Source organism: Betta splendens, chromosome 1 (genome assembly GCF_900634795.4).
Source record: "Betta splendens chromosome 1, fBetSpl5.4, whole genome shotgun sequence".
NCBI lineage: Eukaryota > Metazoa > Chordata > Actinopteri > Anabantiformes > Osphronemidae > Betta > Betta splendens.
The window spans coordinates 14,702,308-14,723,449 of record NC_040881.3 but is presented as its reverse complement, the minus strand read 5'-3'; the positions used below and the strand labels follow the sequence as shown (position 1 = coordinate 14,723,449).

The following is a 21,142-nucleotide window of genomic DNA, read 5'->3' as shown; positions in this document are numbered from 1 at the left end:
TACTTTAAAATACTACTAAATCCTAAACTATACAGTAAATGTAGACAATCTTCAGCTGCTATTGGTCCGTTAAAAAAACACGCACAGAAGAGCGAGACTGAAACTAGACTCATGCCATTATGTGAAAGACGTAAAGGGGACCAGACGCTCCCATTCATGAATGCGGCTGGAGAGGAGGGGTTGTTATTTGATTAGCTTGCTGTGGTTCTGCAGGAGGCACAAGAGGTGGTGCGATGGGTATGGGGTGCCAAATGTAAAAGGACCACCTATAACTAGTTTTCTCACATTTAACTAAATGACACAACATGTTTTCTCACATTTAGTTAAATGTGCAAAAGTCTAAATGTAAATGTTAAATGTAAATGTTAAATGTAAATGTTAAATGTAAATTTTAAATGCTAAATGCTAAATGTTAAATGCTAAATGTAAATGTAAATGTTAAATGTTAAATGTTAAACGTTAAATGTAAATGTTAAATGTTAAATGTAAATGTTAAATGTTAAAAGTAAATGTTAAATGTAAATGTTAAATGCTAAATGTTAAATGTTAAATGTAAATGTTAAATGTTAAATGTTAAACGTTAAATGTAAATGTTAAATGTAAATGTTAAATGTTGGCCGAGTGTAAAACTGAATATTCATGAATGGGCAAGTAGACTCCATCCCTACCCTCAAACAGCGCTGGTCTCAGATCAGAGACGCGAACTCAATCACCTCAAACAGTGCGCGCAAACCCCGCCCACATCTGATCTGGAAACTTTTGTTTTTAGCCTGGACGTAACTTCGGCTAGCTAGTATAGTTAACCAACTAATTCTCCACCGGCGCCACAGAAATATTCTTTTTAAACCTACTTGACTCCTCATTAATGGTGTTTACGACAGAACGGCAGTTTGAAGCAGAGCCTCAGCCCGCACACCTGCCGTTACAGCCCGTTCAATCTCCCCCAACGGGAGGGAGTCGGAGCTGGCGGCCATGATGGCTTTGACTTCAGGCTTCTCTCCAGTATTTTCGTGCACCGATCCAGAGTCAGATGTGGGCGGAGCTATGCGTACTGTTTGACATGTTTGAGTTCGCGTCTCTGATCTGAGACTACTACTACTTGCCCATTCATGAATATTCAGTTTTACACTCGGCCAACATTTAACATTTACATTTAACATTTAACATTTACATTTAACATTTAACATTTAACATTTAACATTTACATTTAACATTTACATTTAACATTTAACATTTAACATTTAACATTTACATTTAACATTTAACATTTAACATTTACATTTAACATTTACATTTAACATTTAACATTTACATTTAACATTTAATATTTAACATTTAGATTTAACATTTAACATTTACATTTATATTTAACATTTACATTTAGACTTTTGCATATTTAACTAAATGTGAGAAACATGTTGTGTCATTTAGTTAAATGTGAGAAAACTAGTTATAGGTGCTACTTTTACATTTGGCACCCCATAGATGGGTAGCACCGTCGCCTCACATCTGGGTTCGATTCCACCAGGCCCTGGTGCCTTTCTCTCCATCCGCCCGTGTGCATGGTTGTCTGTCTCTGTGTTGTACGTTCGTGTAGTCACGTAGTAGACGCATAGTCGCGATCGCAAGATACCCAGCTCATCAAAAACAAAGAAAACCGCAGTCAAGTAAAAAGTTCAAAAAGTCCCACGCTGCAAAGTATCTCGCTATGAGTACAGTATGCCACATAACAAGCCAGATAACTTAACCACAAAGCATTGTTATCTTAACCACCCACACTAGCTTTAAAACTTAACACCCTTTTGCCACACTGCGTCAAGTCAACTCAAGTAGAGCCGTCTGCATGATTTGCAGCCGCTCAGGTTCAGTCCTAACGCTCATGCTGAAGCATGCACTTAGTACATCTGCTTGTTCTGATCTTTTTAGCAGAGGCTGCAGTGGGTGAGTTGAAATGATTTGTTCTTCAAACGTGGAATCAGTGTTTTATACTGATTAGATAGACTGATGGCTTCATGCAAATATAAAAAAGGACAGCTGGACAGCGGCGAACAGCCTCATTAAACAGAGTTTTCTTAGTGTTGTACAGATGTGGGGTTAATAACCTGCGTTTTATACGCAGATGTGTAGTTTTAATATCTTGTTGGTGAACCACCACATTATTTTATTTTTTAATACAAATAATGCATGTAATTAATATCTTAATAATTAATGTTCAGTATAAGGGTATGAAAAGACGGAGTCAGACTGAACGCAATTCCGTGTTTGCCTCGTGCAAAGCTGGCGAATAAGACTGATTCTGTTGTGACTCGGCTTCCACGCCACCAGGGGCAGCCTGGTTTCACCCTTTTGGCTTTGTGTCCTTGTTTCCTGTGTTGTGTTTCCTGTATTAGTTTGATTGGGTTCACCTGTCTTGTCTGGTATTTAAGGTCTCAGTTGGTGCACAGTCTTTGTTGGTGCATTACTCGTTACTTGTCACATTATGTGTTACCTGTTACCGTGCCATCGTGCTCTGTCCAGGTTTGTGTGTTTGTTTGCTGATTACGTTAGATACTGTTGTTTGCATGTTTTGTGTTTTAGGATAGTTATTTAGTTTCCTGCTCTGCAGCGACCTTTAGTTTACCTGTGAGTTTTATGTGTTAGTTTGCATGTTTTGTTTTCTGGCTTATCCTGCATACGCAGCGTCCTTAGTTCGTGTTGTCCTCTGTCTACATGTTTAATATATTAAATCATTATTTGTCAGTCCTGTCTATGGGTCGTGCATTTGGGTCCTACCTCCAGTTTGTAGGTCATTGTAGTCTGTCTCCCCGCTCTAGGAGCGTGGTTTAGAATACCTTTCAGTTCAGTTCGACGCTCGTTTTAACCGTTCAGTCTAGTTTGACCCTCGCCAGTAACAGAATGCACCAACCACTTTGGACCCAGTCGGCCCGTTTAGTGTAGCTCAGTGTGTTTTATTGTAGTTAAGTGTCTGTCTGCGATCGTCTTGTGCTTGTGACTGTTTGTTTTGTTTGTCGGAGCAACGATGGCACCGCCGTCATTCACCGCCCAAATTAATAGCCCCGTCTGCGTTGGAACGCCGGTACGGGACGCTTCGTCCGAGCCGGAAACTAGACTGTCGTCGGAGGAGGCGCGACAGATCTGGCAGGAGCTGAAACACCAAGGCTCACCTGAGCCATGGCCGGGTTATGGCAATTCACACCGCGAGAAGCCGGCGCTCTAAAAAGAGAGCGCGATTCGCGGGAAGTCAGCTGGGGAACACAGCTGACTTTATCCTCCCTGCCCGGTGCTTCGCAGACGAAGTGCTGGAGTCCGCAAGTGAATGGGTGGTGCCCGTTCCGGCGGAGACGGGCTCGCGGTTCTCCCCGAGGGAGGTGCCGAGCCCGAAGTCGCAGCGTGTGGTGAACGCTGCTCCACGGAGTGATGAGGACCATGCGTCGGAGTCCGCCTGTCAGCCGAAGGCCAGCGCTGCAGGGGACAGATCGACCTCGCGCTCCAGGAGACGGGAGCGCGCCTCGTCGTCGCAGAGGATAGTCACCTCTGCGTCCAGGTCAGTGTCACGGTGCTTTGGGGCGGAAGCACCGTGCGGCGTCATGCGGCAGTCCACCCCTGCCGTTCACAGTCCTCTACAACGGCGTCTATGGGAGGAGGCGTCGGATACGGAAGGGCAGCAGCCGATCACGGCCGCGTCACAATCCCGGCCCGTTGGTAGCGCTACGGCCGAGCGCGCAGTGGGTCCCGCCCAGTTTGCCGAGGAGGGATCAGCTGTTCCTGAAATTAACCCTCGTTGGGTGGATTTATTATATGAACTGTTGGACAGGATTGGTACGGGTGTGAATCCGTTGGTCAGACTGGTAGCGCTGAATAAGCTGAAGGATCGAATTAAAATCGTTCCTGAATTCCTCCTTGTTCCAGAGGTACCGGAGGCTGTAACCAGGTTTCCTGTTTTAAGGGAGAAGCTTGCCTTTGAGCTCGCGGCGTGTAGTCCGCAGCGTTTGGAGCTCGCTTCTGGTAAGGCAGTAAACTCCCAGAGCGCTGCAGTTGCCCCTGATCACCGCATCAAGGTTGAGGTACCGCAGTTTGTGCCGGATGGTGACAGCAGGGAAGCAGCTCAGCTCACCACAACGGGTCTTGAGTGCAGTCCAGCTGATGAAGGCAGGTTAAGTTTGGTACCCATTGCGGGGGTCTGGGTTGCAGAACTGGTTCCCGTTCCTGTGATCTGCATCGCTGAACCGGTTCATGTTCCTGTGCTCCGCTTTGCGGAGCCAGTGCCTAGTGATTACCCTGTTTTGCCTGAACTGAGTTTGGACAGTGACATGAGGGCGATTTCCCCTATGGTTTGGGTTCATTTGCGTGAGCTGGTCATGGAGGTTACTGACAGTCAAAACATGCAGACCAAGCGAAGGGCTTGTCTAGAAGCTATGGACCTAATCTTGGAGACTCCTGGGCTCGTTTCAATCCCGGGTATGGGGTGTTTGTTTGTGGAGTTGGATTCTGTTTGCTGGCCTGCCGAGACGCCCACTTCTGAGACTTTTTTTGCAGTGGAGGACTCGCTGCCGGGCGCAGCTACACCTTCTAGCCCGGCGGCTCTCCACTCTTCTGGTTCATCGTTGGGAGCGGCGGCTCTTCAGCCTCCCAGCCCAATCGATCTGCGTGGTACGGCTTCACTCCTGGTTCCGGTTCCGGCTCCACGTCTGGTTTCGTCTCTGGTTCCGGCTCCACGTCGGGTTTCATCTCTGGTTCCGGCTCCACGTCTGGTTTCGTCTCTGGTTCCGGCTCCACGTCTGGTTTCGTCTCTGGTTCCGGCTCCACGTCTGGTTTCGTCTCTGGTTTCGGCTTCACGTCTGGTTTCGTCTCTGGCTCCGGTTCCGGCTCCACGTTTGCCCTCCAAGAAGGGCGCTTCTCTGAGGGTGGGGCTGCTTCTTGTTTCCCTGAGGGCAGCACATCGTAAGGTTCCTGTCGCCAAGCCACGTTTGACCCTTGAGGTTCCTGGTGGTCCAGTGGAGGCCACGTTTCGTCGCGGTGGTCCAAAGAGGACGCCGTTGGTTCCTGTTTGTCGCGGTGGTCCATGGAAGGCGCCGCTGGTTCCCGTTCGTCGTCGCGGTGGTCCAAGGAGGGCGCCGCTGGTTCCCGTTCGTCGTCGCGGTGGTCCAAGGAGGACGCCGCTGGTTCCCGTTCGTCGTCGCGGTGGTCCAAGGAGGACGCCGCTGGTTCCCGTTTGTCGTCGCGGTGGTCCAAGGAGGACGCCGCTGGTTCCCGTTTGTCGTCGCGGTGGTCCAAGGAGGACGCCGCTGGTTCCCGTTTGTCGTCGCGGTGGTCCAAGGAGGACGCCGCTGGTTCCCGTTTGTCGTCGCGGTGGTCCAAGGAGGACGCCGCTGGTTCCCGTTTGTCGTCGCGGTGGTCCAAGGAGGACGCCGCTGGTTCCCGTTCGTCGTCGCGGTGGTCAGTGTATATTTCCAGCCTCCTGTTGGAAAAAACGCTGTTTTAGGAGTCTGTCGCACCTGAAGTTGATCACCACACCTCTATGTGGAAGCGTGTATGACGTCACAGGGCTAAAGCTAGTAACGTCTAGCTAAAGCTAGCGGCTAACGGCTAACAGCCTGTTAATGTTCTGTTAACAGCCAAAAAATGGCGGTGAATGGACCTCATGGTTATAGCTGGAGAGTGTGACACTGTAAAGAACCTGAGGCCACACAGCACTCTGTAACACGGCAGTAGCTGCTCAGCTCTCTGTGGTCCCGGAGCCCGTTTCTGTCTACGATAGACGGCTGTGCAGAATGCGCAAAAAGTGGACTTTGCGCGTGTATAAAACAAAGACATGTAGGGTAAGTAACACAATGCTACTCAGGTCTTTCTCTTAATGCAATGAGCATAAGAGACTTAACCAAAAGAAAAAAAAAATTGTAAAGGAACGAGCGGTATCCAAACCTTAATTAGTCTGAACGGGAATTCCTGGGCTGCTGATAACGCGCTTCTAAAACATATTGATGTCCAGATGTAGTTATATCAGTTTATTTCAGCTTGGTGACAAAATGGATATTGGCATATGGTGATGGCGTAACTAATAACTAAATCACCTCTCATGTCACCTGTGATTGGCTCCATCATACGTCACCCAGCAATAACAGACCGGAAGTAAAGTCATATCATTGATTAACTTAACACAAGAGTCAGGCAGTTTGACAAAAGGGTATTATTGGTTCCTGCACGGTCCGTGCAACTGTGCACTGTGCTAAATAGTGTATACTGGGGAAATAACATCTTTTTCAAAAATTGATTATTTGCTAACAAGTCATAAAATACTGTACACCAAAATATCAGAATAAAGGTTTTATTTACATTCATTCTTCACATTTCCTCAGAAAATCGAGGGTAAAATTCAATTCAAGTATTAACAATCTTATGTTATTTCACAAAGGCACTGTATAAACACATAGAAAGCTGACTTTGGTTTAACACATGTAAACTCCACAGTTTCTTTAAATATCAACATCACCTAAAATACGTTCAGCAGAATAAGATCACAATTAGACTCTAAATACTTTATAGGCTGGAGTGTCCTCTGATGGTTGTGTTAATTCAGGTCCATCATGTTTCTTTCACTCGTATCTCACTGGCAAACAAATGTATAAAATTGTATTTATTTTATTTTTTTTAAAGCTGATGAAAATCAGGTTGGTGGATAACATTTAACAAGCTTCAGTTCCCCACAAATGGTTTTCCTACAAAGTTTGCTTTGAGCATGAATCAGGCAATAAGGAATGTTCACTTATTCAAAGTAAACTGCAGCTTGGTTTAGTATATCTTGTGCAAAATCACATCATTAGCTAGCTTCCATTTTTAGAGCAAACAGTGAACCCACCAATAAACTGACTTGGCCTGGTCATAAAGTTCACTAATCACTACATCAATCTTTCCCTCCGCTCACACCTGATGGACTTCCTTCTTCTCTGTACTGTGAAATGAGGTGGGCTCCCAGCGGCCTAGTTTATTTCCCCTCAGTCCTGCCTGACACTTTGCGATGAGGTAGATTTTGCGGAGAACTGTACGGCGCAATAGGATGTAGACCCAGGGGTCAAGAATCTGGTTCCACGTGGCCAGCCTCACACCCATCACCATGAGAGTTTTATAGCTGGACAGGTCGTCACCGATGGAACCTGCGTAGGAACGGATTGCTGTCATCAAGCCAAAGATCTGCAGAAATAAAACACAGGCATTTACTTGACAGACAGAGGGGACAGAGAGGGATTCACACGCTTTTATCAATGTGTTAACAGATCATTGTCTCACATTGTCACAGTTAACGTTACATTACAAGCTAACAGTGTATGTTTTTACAAAGAACTTAGACAGACTGTTTTTAATGGAATATTGTGGGCATATTTTGTGAATATACGATTTTTCATTTTACATTAACATGTATCTATAATAAGATGTGCTCACCTATTCAGCATTGTAATGGAATGCATATATAGTAAATTGTTTAAATACTGCTACACAAAGTGGAAAATAACTTAAATCTTCTGATGTGTAACAGTCTATCTGCACCATAACAAGTTAGATTACAAACTCAAGCAGTGAGTCAGTAACACATTGTGAGCACACGGAGGCAAGCAGTCATCATGGACACTGTATGTAGGAGACATGCACTGTAACCGATTACTACCGATGCTGACCAGCAGAGGGCTCCAGCAGATGCAGGAGGTGATCATGATGCCGACCAGCTGGACCACCATCTCTATGTCGTGGGACTTGGCCGGGTGATGGGAGCCGGGCTGCCTCCTGAGCCGAGCCAGCACCAGCGTCAGCCCGCTGATGGTGTTACACACCAGAGCCACGGCGAGACAGGTCATTCCAAGTCCAGAGAACAGTGCCACGAAAGCCACGTCCACCTCCTCAGTGTCACGGAGGACTTTGATGAAACACCAGGTTCCCGGGTCCTGGTAAGTGTAGGAGCCCAGCTGAACGCAGGGCAGCATGGCCACGCACAGCGCCGCCAGCCAGATGACACACAGGCAGATCTTTGTGCGGGTTTTGGTGACCAGAGACGAGTGCAGCAGGGGCTTGGTGACGCCCAGGCAGCGCTCCGCCGCCATGGCACAGCCCATGAAGAGCGGGCACAGTCCGAAGAACACCATACTCCCACCCAGGAACTGGCACAGGCCGTCGGATGAGTTCAAGGCCTCGGGGCGCACGCCTCCGTGCAGGTAGAGTCTGAGAACCAGGGCGCCGGGGATCACATGGCCTACGAAATCTGTCACCACCAGTGAGGCGGCAAAAAGAAGGAACGTGGCTTTGGAGCGCCGGCGCTGGAGGGAGTAGGCATTAACCAGGATGAAGAGCGCCACGATGTTGGAGATGATGCCCAGGGTCATAGACAATATCACGACAATAGCGCCGGCGGTGGTGGGTTGCACCAAGGTGAAGTTCCCCTGCTGGGACAGCCCTTCAACAGCCACCCGGGCCTCCAACTTCCCTCTACTGGCGTTCAAGAAGCCGGGGAGAGGGGAGGCGGTGGAGTTGTAGTGGCTCAAAGCTAACATCACTGAGCAGCGAAGGCTAGCCGGTCCATACCGAAAGGAGGCTGCAAGAGAAAGTGGGTACAATGAGGGTGTGAATCACACACTAGCACCGTCTGGCGTCGGTGGACGTGTTCGTCAGCAGCCCTGAAAGACCGGATGAAACAACGTCCGGAGCTCGGAGAATCTGTCGCAAGAAGCGGTGCCGCTTTTGGCCAGACCCTAAACTCAGTGTGACTAAAGAAAAACTTGAGCGCCCTAATTAACAGTTAAAGTTCAACACGTCTGCACATCGTGACTGAGCTCTGGCGACAAAATCTTTCACTCGGTTGTCCGAGAAAAAACTGACTGTCTCAAACACACAAAGGCTAATTCTCAGGAATTCCCTGTGCTGAGGTTTCTCACCAGATCAGACCTGGACTTTTGGAGATTAGCAGGGGCTGAGGGTGTTTGTATGGTGCAGAGAAAACAGAACACATCCTGTTCCATAATATAGTATGTTGAAGGTCGTCTGTTTTCCCTGCACTGTGGAAGCACGGGTGATTCCTGGCATATATGCACTGCACTGTGTGTAACTCTGCATTCGGAAAAGGCGTCATTCCTTATAAAGAGGTTGGAAACGGGGTTTGAATGTGTCCTTGTCGGTGTGAAATGTGTTTACTCATCATAGATTTTATATTATTAAGGTGCAGTGTGAAAATGAAACTCCTAAAATGTAACTAAATCAAAGTAGCCTGATTTCCGAGCGAAAGTCAAAGTAAACTTCAAGTACCGTCATGATCTGGGACAGATTCGGGCCAGTCGTGAAACAAAAAGCGTCTAATTGAAGCGTCTTACCTCTGCGTTGCTCGGATTCCCCTCTCGGTCCGTCTCAACATCGCAAAGAAGCGTTTCTTCTCAAACACGCGTCCGCAACAACAACCAGAAGTCCAGGAGGTAAAACAATGCGTTTTGCTTTACACCAGAATCATGTCGTCTCCATAAATACGGTCCATGGCTGAATCCGTGTGGATGTCACGGCGCGGCTCGACGCTGGTAAACGATCCTCACGCACTAAAATACCGCCTCACCTTTTTATAGCGCGTCTCTGCCTCCGGCGTCGGGGGCGTCTCTGCTCTGCGATCCCGTCTCGGCCCTTCTCTTGTTTACACCTGGACTCACTTCATGTGTGTCACCTATTTCCGTAAAAATCTCCCCCGTCCCCGTTTATGTTTCTGCAGTTTTGTCACAACCCCGCTAATAAAACAGTTAGGCGATAAAGCTGAGGGCTGCGAGTTCATGTCTGGTCCATTTGCGGTGAAGAACGTGTTCTGTTGTGTTTCCAGGAATGTGGATCGATGTAAATAGGTTTGGTTTCATAGTCTGCATTTTTTATGCTGTTTCATGCACAACTCTCCGCCTCAAATAACCCCAGAGGAGCATCAGCTGTCCAGAAGGATCCAGCAGTGGATATGCGGTTTATCAGCCTGCTATTTGAGAGGACTTGTGCTTCAATCCTCTGAATGCACGGCCTTATTGTACAGCAGGTAGGTCAGACGCTCAGCAGGAGGTAAAGGTTTAATCAGGTGGAAGTATTTCAAAAGTCAGCGTTTTGCTCCTTCAGAAAAGCTTGACCTTGTGAAATGTTTTCTATTTCTAAATATCCAGATGTTCTTCAAGGACCCAGATGTTGATCATGTTTCTTCTAAGGAAAACATCATTATCGCGTTCTTCAGTTTGACTGACAGTCTGCGGGGAAACGCACAGGGGGACGGGCTCCATTCTGTGGACAGGTGGCCGTGTTTGTTTTATTTCTACGAGGGCCTGGCAGCCAAAGTGGACGCGTACTTGTGGTTTGGAAACGGCGTAAAAGCAACATCTGAAACTGACTACAAGAAGTTCAGATGATGATGAGTGGAGGTAGGCACTGACACCTGGGCCAGATGGAGGAGAACCAGCTCTGGTTAGAAGCATGTGGCAGCTACCGTTTGAGGTGATGCATAGTAGAATGTTACTTCTTACCCAATGGCTTCCATTTCAGTATGAAATTCTCATTTTCTGCTTCTTCATATTGGATCTACCTACATAGCCTAAATAAGCTGTCTATAGACGGTAAACAGGAGGAATTAATCTTGTTTTCCTGTCCATTAAGTAAAACGGTGGAAAGGAAAGATAAAAGTCCTTAAAAACACCAACATACATATACAAACTATAGTCATGAAACACTGTGAAGTTGTGCACATTCACATCTATTTAATTTTTCTTTGAATCTTTGCTTATTCCCAAGCCCAGACCTCAGCATGAAGTATTACAGGGTTTGTGGGGACGTCAGCACTGATCTGATTGCTTTTTATTCTATTATCTGAATAAATGGTATTATTTCATCAGACTTGACGGATTTCAATGCCTGTTGCTTTTGGATTGAACAGCCTGTAATTCACGTCTGGCCTATCTTCCTGCCTGGTACCCATTTAGATCCCAAAGGGCAATAATCAAGCATGTTTTCCTTCCAGCTCTGAAAAGAGATGCTGTTGCCCCCATTTCCTTCTCAGTGGCTCTCACAAATGCTGCCATTTTGGAAGATCTGCTTCTTCTGCACCAACGCTAAGTCTGGGGTTCACGGCTTTGAGGTTACTGATACACGCTCGTCCCCTCCACTGACCACAATGGAACAAAACACCATTAACTGCATATCTGATGACCATAGATGCACTCAGATGCTCAGAAATGCTCCAACATGGAGTTGACACCTTTTCCAATACAAAAAGCTACTTGACGTCTGAGTGGCTTTAAAGCTGACAGGAGGGTTTACCAGTAACAAGGCTTCCTGAAATATGAACCAGGACCCTTTCTTCTGACAAGGCCTTTAAGTAAGTAATGCAATGTACCTGTGTCAAGACAACAATGAGGCATCATGTAAACTCATTTAACACTGCTGACGTTGTGAGGAGACGCAGTCTAGTGTGACTGGGAAGCCACACACCGTCAGTCTGGGCCTCCGAATCTGCCTGAAGGAAAAGAAAGACAGGAATGTTTGCATGAAAATATGAGAGAAGAGAGAAAAAAACAGGCTGACAGAGACAAAGTTCAGTTACTTTAGTGTGATGAAACACACACTCTTTGCTGTTCAAATTGTTTAAAAACGACTGTCTTACTGTCTGGCTGGGACCCAGAGCTCATTTCTAACTGTCAGTTACTGTTTTGTCTCAAAATCATTGTAATATGGGCATTTTCAATGTGGCGGAGGTTAAAGGGGGACCAGTGCAAACAAGTGTTTCTTCTGTGATGTTTAATACTCACGGAAACGAGATTGTGTGACATCGGGATCTGTGGGTTCGTCATCGCCTTCTGCTGCAGTAAAGCCTAAAGCGTTTGACACCACACATGCCTGCGCTTTGTTTTTCGTAGAGACAAAAAGCAGAGAGGCTGTCCGCCCTCCCCCGTGGAGTATTTACCACAGCATCTGAGCAAACACCAGTAAAATGTTTAGACAGAGGAGCTTCGGTGGAACGGCCTCTTCGCCATCTATCTCCACAGCAACGCAGATCAACCCCCGGGACGTGACACGACGGGAAATAAACCAAAAGGCCCCGTGGATTCGTTTTGTGTCTTCTACAAGCTTATCCAGACCAAATATTTCCCCTGCTCCACTGCAGCGGGTCTCAACCCCCGCCTTTCGTCCTGGATTTGTTGTATTCAGGGGAATTGTTGATACTTGCAGAGTTCGCTTGGTCGTGGTGGCTGTGAAAGGTCATACAGACGTTCTTTTCCCAAATGAATCAGTTCCTCAAAGGTCAATAATTCTTGTCATTAACATACGTCATCGCTGTGACACCACTTGCTGCTCCACAAAGTGGCAGGAACTTCTGCAGATGCTCAACAGTTCAGTCTGGTTGTTGTTTGGGTTCAGGGTCTGACCTCTGACCCCCCCCCCCCCTCGACCACCAAGGGGGGCAGAGTTCCCCTCAGCATGAGCCTGGTTCTGGTTCTGTCCTCATTCAGTGCGTCTGCTTCCAGTTCCACATAAGAAGCCTTGGGCTCATTTCTACTATGAAAAGGCTCCTTAGTTATCAGATGTGTAAACAGGCCGTCAATGCAACTCCGGCTTTCACATCTGTTTGTAGTGATACAGTCATTTAACGTAAGCTCACAGACAGTACAACATGCAGGGCCCGTTCCTGAGCTCAGATACTGTTACAGTCCAACGATCAGTAAGTGGAGAACGGTTATTTAGGTTCTCCTCCAGGATTCACACACGTTGTCTCATGTTCTGGAGGACACGTCCTTGCTTTTATTATGGGTCTGTCAGACAGGAAGTCTGTCTCCAGCTTTCTCAGGTTAGAACGATGCGCCTGGCACCACCTGCGAGAGGAGGCTGAGGAATATATGACGCTGGTGCGGCTTTAATTGCTGTGGTTCAGGGGAGGTGGAAGGAGAGGAGACAGGAGCAGGCAGAACCGCAGTTGCTCCAGATCTACTGGAGTGAAAAGAATTAAACGGACAAAAAAAAGAGTCCTGTTCACGGCCCCTCTTTCAGAACGTGGGCTTTGCCAAACCTATTTTGTTCCTATTTGTTCTTCCCTTCGCGGATCCTGCCCTTCGCTCTCTGGCACAAGGTCCACAAGCCAGATCCTCCCTGCTGCACGTCTGCAGGGGCGTGCGGCTCAAACAACCCAAGGGTGATAAAGCAGGACGTAAACATACTGTATGGATTTATTCAAGCTCCACAGTCCAGTGTCCCAATCGGTTGCTTCGGAGGTGCCAAGAAATACATTCAGCTCAGGATCTCCCCACTGGTTGAGCTCAGGGATGTAGGAGTCTCATAAATTCCTTCCTGTTGCATTAGCAAACAGTAAAACCAACAGCTCTGCTGCTTTTCCTCTCACTCAGCCAACTTTAATACTCAGATCACACTTTCCACGTTAAGGCCATTTTGAAGTCAGTCTGAGTCTGAATAATAATAGAAACTGATTTTCATATAACATTGAAAGAAATAATAACATGCACGAGTTTGTGTTGTGTTTCGCTTCATAATGGTGATTTCCATCTAGCGTTAAAAGCAATTAAGCAAAGGGAGGACGTACAACAGTGTGATCCATGACAACATTGTCGTCATTGAGGCACCCAGGTCTAGGACGAGGCTGTTTGGCAGAGGTCTGTGACGGCCATAAAACTAAAGGGCTGAGTGGTCCTGTCAGCATGAATGAACGAGAGAAGGACGTAATTAAATCCAGTCTGCAGAGGAGCTAGATTTAATGCCACAGCCCAGGCAGTGATAATGGGAGCTGGTGACACTGAGTCCCGTCAGATGCTCACGATAACAGCACCTCCTTAGTGCTGTTCAAGTTTCAGAATGGAATTCCGACTGGTGGTATATATGAAGAAGTTCATCGCTTTTATTGAGATCAGGTTCTCTGTGGCTCTTATTGCAAAAACCGCCCAATTCTAAACATTAGCTGAGAAAAGTCCTTTACAACCAGGTTTTAAAAGGTGATTTTACCGTTTGTACACATTTAAAGTGACCTGTTATTGAATTGATAAAAAACTGCATCTGCATGAAATTCCATCTTTGATAAAAATGTGCTTACACACACACACACACACACACACACACACACACACACACACAAACACATTGGGATCGGGTGCAGGCCAGACACAGCTGAGCAGCGCTGGTGCAGACGGGGCTCAGGCAGCGGGACAGATAACTCACGCTTTCCTGACCTTGATACTTCTGCTGCTTTCACAACATCGAACTTGCTCAGCACAGTTCTCCTCAGGGTACAGACTGTCCCGTGGTGACACAGCTAAAGCCACTTGCCAGCTCATTGTTTCTAGTAATATCGCTGATAGCTTTCATTTATCATTTACCTTCACCTAAATTTGGGGTGATGGGCTCAAATTCTAAAGTTCCAACTCTGCACCTTATGTTTTTTTAATTTATCCATTAATAAACTGTATAACACCCTAAAACATTGTTGTAAACATATATATATATGAGCATTTACTGGTGTTTATCATTGTGATACATCTGTAACTAGTGTATAAACACAGTGATTAATGCACAGTAATACTTGCCTTATGATGATACACTGGATTTATTCACACAGTACAGATTGTTCTCAGGCAGGTCTGAAAAGTATCAGTTGTCATATTTGACCTTTAGGGTTGATTTCTTAAAAAGGAAATGGTAAATATGTCATTTGCTTGTTTACTGCTGCAAATGGAGGAATTCATACAACAAATCCTGCCTCTGCATGCAATAGATTAAAATAAACTGTTGATGCTTTTAATTTGAGGTGCAGCACCATGAATTGGCCCAATGTGTGATAAACGCTATACAAATAAACCAGAGAAGCCAGCTTCCACTGTGTTTAGATTAAAACAAGCTAAATACACAGTGCTCCCAGTGTTCTAGGATTCTTGGACTGGTCCCCACTTTGCATAGATACAATCCAATCCAATAATAGCCCAGCCTGAGTGAACAATACAAACATAGCCCCCGGAATGGTAAGGGGAGCTCTGGATGTTCAAGAATGCATTGTCTCAGTGGGTCTGTGCACTCCCAGCACTCGTTTCCATAAAGCGTCTATAGTTTAACCTGTAGAAACGAAAGGAGAATCACCTCCAAAGTCAGATTTCACAGACAGCAGAGTTTGTGTGATGCTGTTTGTGTACTTCCTGTGATGATGACAGGCCACAGACTCATCCGTCGCGCTGCTCCTCCATGACCCTGTGGAGGCCGTGTCCAGGATCCAAGGCCGGATCCCAGGCTGCAGCAGCGCTCCAGGCTCGAGGCGGAGCCACGGCTCGTTGACGTACCTGGAAAGGGACGCAACAAAGGCAAACGTGCTCTGAAGTTTGAGGAACAGAGGCGAATGTCAGCACACTTGTTTGTCCAGATTGCGGATGACTTGCAACACAAGATGCTAAACAGGACTAGTTCTGACTCCTGTTTACATAACAATCTCATCTCAAACTTCTTAGCTTGTTAGTGAGTTTCAGAGCACTTTCTACTCAGACTTATGTTCAGCACTTCTTTACATTTATGTCAGTCAACAGCTGTTAACAGGCCAGATGTGCATTCACTGCTAATGGAAGCTTAGTCAGCAGCAAACGAAAAGTATGAGTTGCCTGTTTTGTAACTGTCATTTAACGTAAGCTGCAGGTTTGTGACCCTTAGACTTTCTCTTAAAACATGTGCTTAAAACAAATATCAGTATATGTCTTGTCTGGTTTGTGTGTTAGCGCTCTGGCGTCCTCACTCAATAAACTTCAGCCTCATGTTTGGCACATGCTGCCGCTCACCACATGCAAACAGTCAAACAGTAACATGGAAGAATGGTCACTGGGACTGGAGCATTCACCTTCGCTTAGACTATGTCTATAATGCAAGTCAGGATTTTTCAGCTCGAATAAACAACAAAAATAAATAAAAAATAAAATATCTTAGAACCCTACAAATTCAAAATTAATGAAGCTCAGGTTAGTGATTCAGACTTTAAACATCTGCTTGAGTTTCCATAAGACTGGAGAGTTTTCACATTTCACATATTGTGAGCAGATGTAAGTGATAAATAGATTTTATAATGAATAACAGTCCAGAAATGTCTGAGAGTAAAAAAGCAAAATGACGGCTAAGTCAAATATTTTAATACACATACTGGAAGGAGTCACATTTGTAAAGCTGTGCTTACTTTTTCTTTAAATGACCCTTAAATTAGTTCAGAATTAACTATGGCATTTTTACTAATAATCTTTACGTTCTTTAGGGACATATAATTTTAAACGTTCATGTTATCATATATGAACACGTCTAATGCCAATTCTCCAAAATACCCAACTCACCCCTAAGCGTTGTTGGTGCTTTCGAGCCAACAAGGCAAATCTAACGAGCTCCCTCTCTGAGAGACGAGGCAACGGCTTCCTTTCAAACGCAGCCCAGTGTGAAGGCGAAGGCGTCCGTGTGCTGTTTGAAGCTGAAGCCAGTCCAGAGTGGGTCGCGCCAGGACGCGTGCTCCTATTGATGCAGGTGAATGGAGCCAGGCAATGTGTTGGCACGGACAGCGGCCATGAAACGCTGCTGGCAGGTGCAGTGGAGTCAGTGGAACCACATATAATCGGGTTGAACTAAATCCAACACAAACTGCTTGAATATGTGAAGCTGAAGAATCGACTTATATGAACTCGGACGTGTAATTTGTCTGCTCTGTACAACAATATAGTTCTTTGCTGCTACTGTTCACAGAATGGTATAATACATTTAGGAGGGAAATCAGCTAAACATATCAACAACTTAGCTGTGAAGGTCCAGTCATATGTGTGAAAGTAAACCACTGCAGTTGCAGGTAAGTTTTGTATTTTGTATGTTTTGTTGCCCACTTTGCTCATTTTCCTGTGAAACTACACAGGATTTAAACCTGCACAGTCTGACACAAAAATGGCAACAGGTAATTCCACTCCCTGAGTGGATGCAAGTATGAGCATCTTTGATAAAAATGTGCTTACACACATCATTACCATCAACCTCCTGCAGTTGTGCAACAGGTACAGGTGTTCAGTGTTCCACTGGGAGTTCAGGCTTCTCATCACAACAGGAATACTTCACAGTGCTCTTAGCTTCAAGCTATGACTCTCCTCTGAACTGAGCCTGTGAACCCCTGAAGCCATAGTATTGAATCACTGTGGAGGAGGGTGGAAGCAGATATCATTCTCCAGTATATTGTCTCACTCTCTTACTGTATAAACTGTACAACCCCGTCTTGTGGTTTACACGATTATCAATATGAGGCGTCAAACCGGATGTCTTTAACTTTCCACTGCGAGAAAGTCTAAAAGTCTACAACTCATCGCTATCTGACTTCCAGGTCTGAAGCGGAGCAGCTGAAGACGTTTGTGTGAGATGCTGGTTGACGCGTCCTGAGCTGCTTGGTCCGGAGTAGGTTCAGGTTAACATCCGTTTGATTTTCCAAACCTCGGCCGAGAACCAGAGGAGCCGAGCGAACAACCCGTTACGAAACAGCGTGAGTCACCTGCTGCTCAGCGGCCAAACTGGGCCCGTTCCCTCAGCGGGCCCGGCACCGGCCGCATCACCGCCGAGGCCGAGGCGTCAGTGTAAACAACACACAGCGGGCTTTTCAGAGATTCTGCTCACTCCCCAGAATTCCCGGTTCCATATTTGGAGCGCGCGCTGCCCTGCAGAGCGTCGCGGGCCGCGAAGGAGCCGCGTGTTTACGTGACGGGAGATGATATGAATGTTCCGCACCGCTCCAAATGTACGTTGCACATTTTCATCAACCTGCCCAGCAGTGAACAACGTGGTGCAGGGAGGTCTGGCTAACGCGCACCTCAGCATGAGATGAGCCAGAATAGATATAATAGAATGTTTTCCAGAGAGCGTAGGTGGTGTGAGAGAGGACAGATGTGCTGAAGTGAAGAATCATTCAGTCCTGTAACACTTCCCCCACATCCCTGTACTGGAAAATCAATACCTCACACACAACCGTTAAGGAGCCGTCTGAACGGAGGGGCGAGAAGCTGGAAGAGGTGACTTCCTTTCTACGTCCAGATGTGTTCAGAGCAGATGAGTTTAAGGCGCTTCAACAACCGCCTTCAGATTGAAGAAGTTGCTTGGAGGTGTCGTAAATAAAAACATTACTCAACTTCCACACGAACGCTCAGCCGTTACTCAACCCGACGCTCACGACGGGCTTCTTCTGTGCGGTTGCACGTCTTTAACAGACTCCCAGCTCTGCAGGAACGCCGCCTTTTTGCATTTGATCGAGGCCAACGTGCTCCTGGGAACAGTCAGCCGCTCCGCGTCCTTGTCCTGATGGATTTCTCACCACACTGTTACCGCAGTGACCCCCAAAAGAGGTTTCTTGAACTTGTGGCTTGGTTTATGTCCTGGAAAATGTAAGCAAACATTATGAACCTGACCACAGTTTGGCGTGAAACAGCAAAGGGAATGTCTTGAGAATCAGGGATTTGAGTGTGGCTTCACTTTACGTGAAATGTTAAGTTAATGTTATTAATATTATTTTCTTTTTCACGTACTGTAGTGTTGCTTCTGGCCCACGAGCAGAGCCAAGGTCAAAATGGGCCATGCTGACACAGACACTGACACAGGGAGTTCAAATGAGGAATATATCAGGACTGCGTTTGTCAGAGCTGAACAGTGGAACTGGAAAACACTAGGGATCACACTGAGGATATTTATTCTGATCAAGCTGGAATGCAGTTTCAGCATCCGTTTATGTACAAGAACACAAAGTATATTAAAGTGGTAGGCATCTAAGGTTCAACAAGTACAGTGAGATTCAGTAAAGGCGATGTTGAGGAAATGGAACACAATCGGTTGATGCTTTTACTTTCCTTTCACCATCTTTCTCTATTTAATGTATTTGCTAAGCGTCGATTTCCTGAAGCAAACATTTGACGAGTGTGAATCGTGTTACATGCGTCCTTCACTATTACAGCTGTCAACGACTGGCAACCCGCCCTGGTTCCATCCGCTGCATCTATTTTAGTTCTGTTTAATGTCAACATAAGGTCACAGAGAGATGAAATCATATATAGGCCCAGATAATTCACTGGTATCGAGAGCAGGGAAGCATTCGGGCTGTTCAGCGAGCAGTCGATGATTTAGGAGATGTTGTTTTGTATCTTAGCTGCTCTGTTCAGTGAGAGAACTAAGAGACAGACAATAACCCCACAACAAAGTCAACAGCTTACAGCTACGCTTGGTATGAGCTGCTCCGTTTCCCCACAAGAAACAATTATTGGAACAAATCTAACGCTGTTAAAGGCTCAGTACCCATCTATGGAAGCCACACACTGACTTATGGTTGGATAAAAATGGCCCAGTGATGAAAATGTCTTAATATATCAATGTCAAATAGGTTCATGAATAGTTTGTGGGGTTATTAGAGGTGTTAAATGTCAAGACCATGAAAATTGCAGTCGCTTTCTGCTCCACGTCTTCTCGCTTCTTGCTCCAAACTAGTACTGTGTTGATTCCTAAGAAAATGCTTCTAATACTTTTACTTCTAATATTTCAGCAACAGTGTTACAGTATGTATTACTTCTGACAATAGTGCGGGCGAGAACAGCATGGTGCTGCAGGGATCACCTCAGGTGAATGTTCTTTGGAAAACACTCGGAACAAATCCTGACTTCATTTTTGGTTTGACGCTCACATGTGGGAGTCATACTTTTTAGGAAAGACAGGCGCCGTGATGCTTTCATCATCCTGCCAATTTCAGGATTTTTTTTACAACCTTCTTCTTGGAGAGCACTTGAGGTCATCTCGTTTTGTGCTTTTCCATCGTTTCTGAGTTGCTAGCTTGTCGTTGTCTCATGTAGATGTCCAGGTTACTAAAATGGGCCAAAAACCTCCGTGTATAACACACCACACTGCAGCTTGGCGGTAGCCTGGCTTCTCACTGCTCCCGTTACAGCAAAAGGACGTCCTGTGCTACGCAGTCACACTTTACACTAAGGTCTCTTGTGTAAAGATGAACACGAGCTGAACAGAATTCAAATGAAACCACATCATTACAACATAAGGCTCTGCAAGATTCCAACTTGTCTCCGCCCCCTGGGGTTTCATTTATGTTAATCTAACCGTCCTACTAGTGACTACACTAGAACATTCTATATGTGGCAAAACCGCACTGAAGTTATGAGGCATGCACATATTTTTGTATCTCCCAGCGCTGGACCATAGGTGGCGTTGGTTAACCTTCCACCGTGATGGATCTGCTTGGCTTGTTGTCCCAGCGGGGGACACCCACACACTTATCACGCCAGCCACAGATTCCCATTCACACAAGTGCAGGCTTCCTCCACCCACACGCTCTATTTAAGCATGCACAAACACTGGGCTTAAATGTTTTTGCTGCTTATGATAATTAGGTGTGACAGAAGTCTGTTCTGAATCTCTAGAGTGGTCATAATTTCATGGTCACATCTGTCTGGGGGTGGAATAATTATCTGGAAAAATTAAACTCAGCACTCAAGTGACTCTCAGTTTAATTTGTGACTGCAAAAAAAAAAAAAGTTGAAACAAATATTATAATGTTATAACAAAAAGCCCACATGTGATCTAAATGAAAGGATCTAATTGTTTTTGCTGCAGCTCTGCTGCGCTCTGAGGGTCAGTGTCTGCCTGTCTGATGCACCTCTAAGCGAATGGGCATCTGTTCAGCTGACATCTTGTTTTGTTCACTAGCGTTGCACAGCTTTTGCTTGTTAACTTAGTTGTAATACGCAAGAATTTGTCTGGGACGGATTTCCAAAAAGCATCTTGGCAGCGGGTCATGCGTGTGTTCCACTGTAAATCACTGGAGGGCCTGATGGCCTGCGGCCGGTAGTGACCTCAACGCCGAATGTTATGCGAGGTAACGTGGACAAAGTGAGGAGGGCCGGTGGGATGGCACTGGAAAAGGCTCCGGTGTCCTGCGTTCCCAGTCTGAAAGCTGCCGTGAATTAATTATAACCTCTCTTCCCCCTAAATGCTGCTGTTTGTTCCATAGTTCCTTTAATGCATACTGTACGTTTGTGTTTTATATGAGTGTGCGTCAACTTTTCACAGACTAGAAAGCGCTATAATACATAATGGAAAAGTACAAATGAAGCATGGCCGGAGC

At 46.0% G+C, this 21,142-nt stretch overlaps 1 protein-coding gene across 1 annotated transcript; it reads right to left on the bottom strand.

Moving 5' to 3' along the window:
• Window positions 1-6,311: 6,311 nt before the first annotated feature.
• On the bottom strand, window positions 6,312-9,794 carry LOC114860710 (prostaglandin E2 receptor EP1 subtype-like). Its single transcript, XM_029159504.3, has 3 exons — window positions 9,351-9,794; window positions 7,671-8,578; window positions 6,312-7,188 (listed from the first exon to the last, which is right to left on the bottom strand). The coding sequence occupies exons 2-3, from the start codon at window positions 8,535-8,537 to the stop codon at window positions 6,919-6,921; spliced, it is 1,137 nt and encodes a 378-aa protein (XP_029015337.1). The 5' UTR covers window positions 8,538-8,578; window positions 9,351-9,794; the 3' UTR covers window positions 6,312-6,918.
• Window positions 9,795-21,142: the final 11,348 nt, after the last annotated feature.

Bases quoted from the DNA above. Each gene is read 5' to 3' on its own strand.
- LOC114860710 (XM_029159504.3), bottom strand. From the start codon at position 8,537: ATGTTAGCTTTGAGCCACTACAACTCCACCGCCTCCCCTCTCCCCGGC. The intron at 7,189-7,670 runs GTCAGCATCGGT...TTATTTCTGCAG, and splicing joins TCTGCTGGAGCCCTCTGCTG to ATCTTTGGCTTGATGACAGC.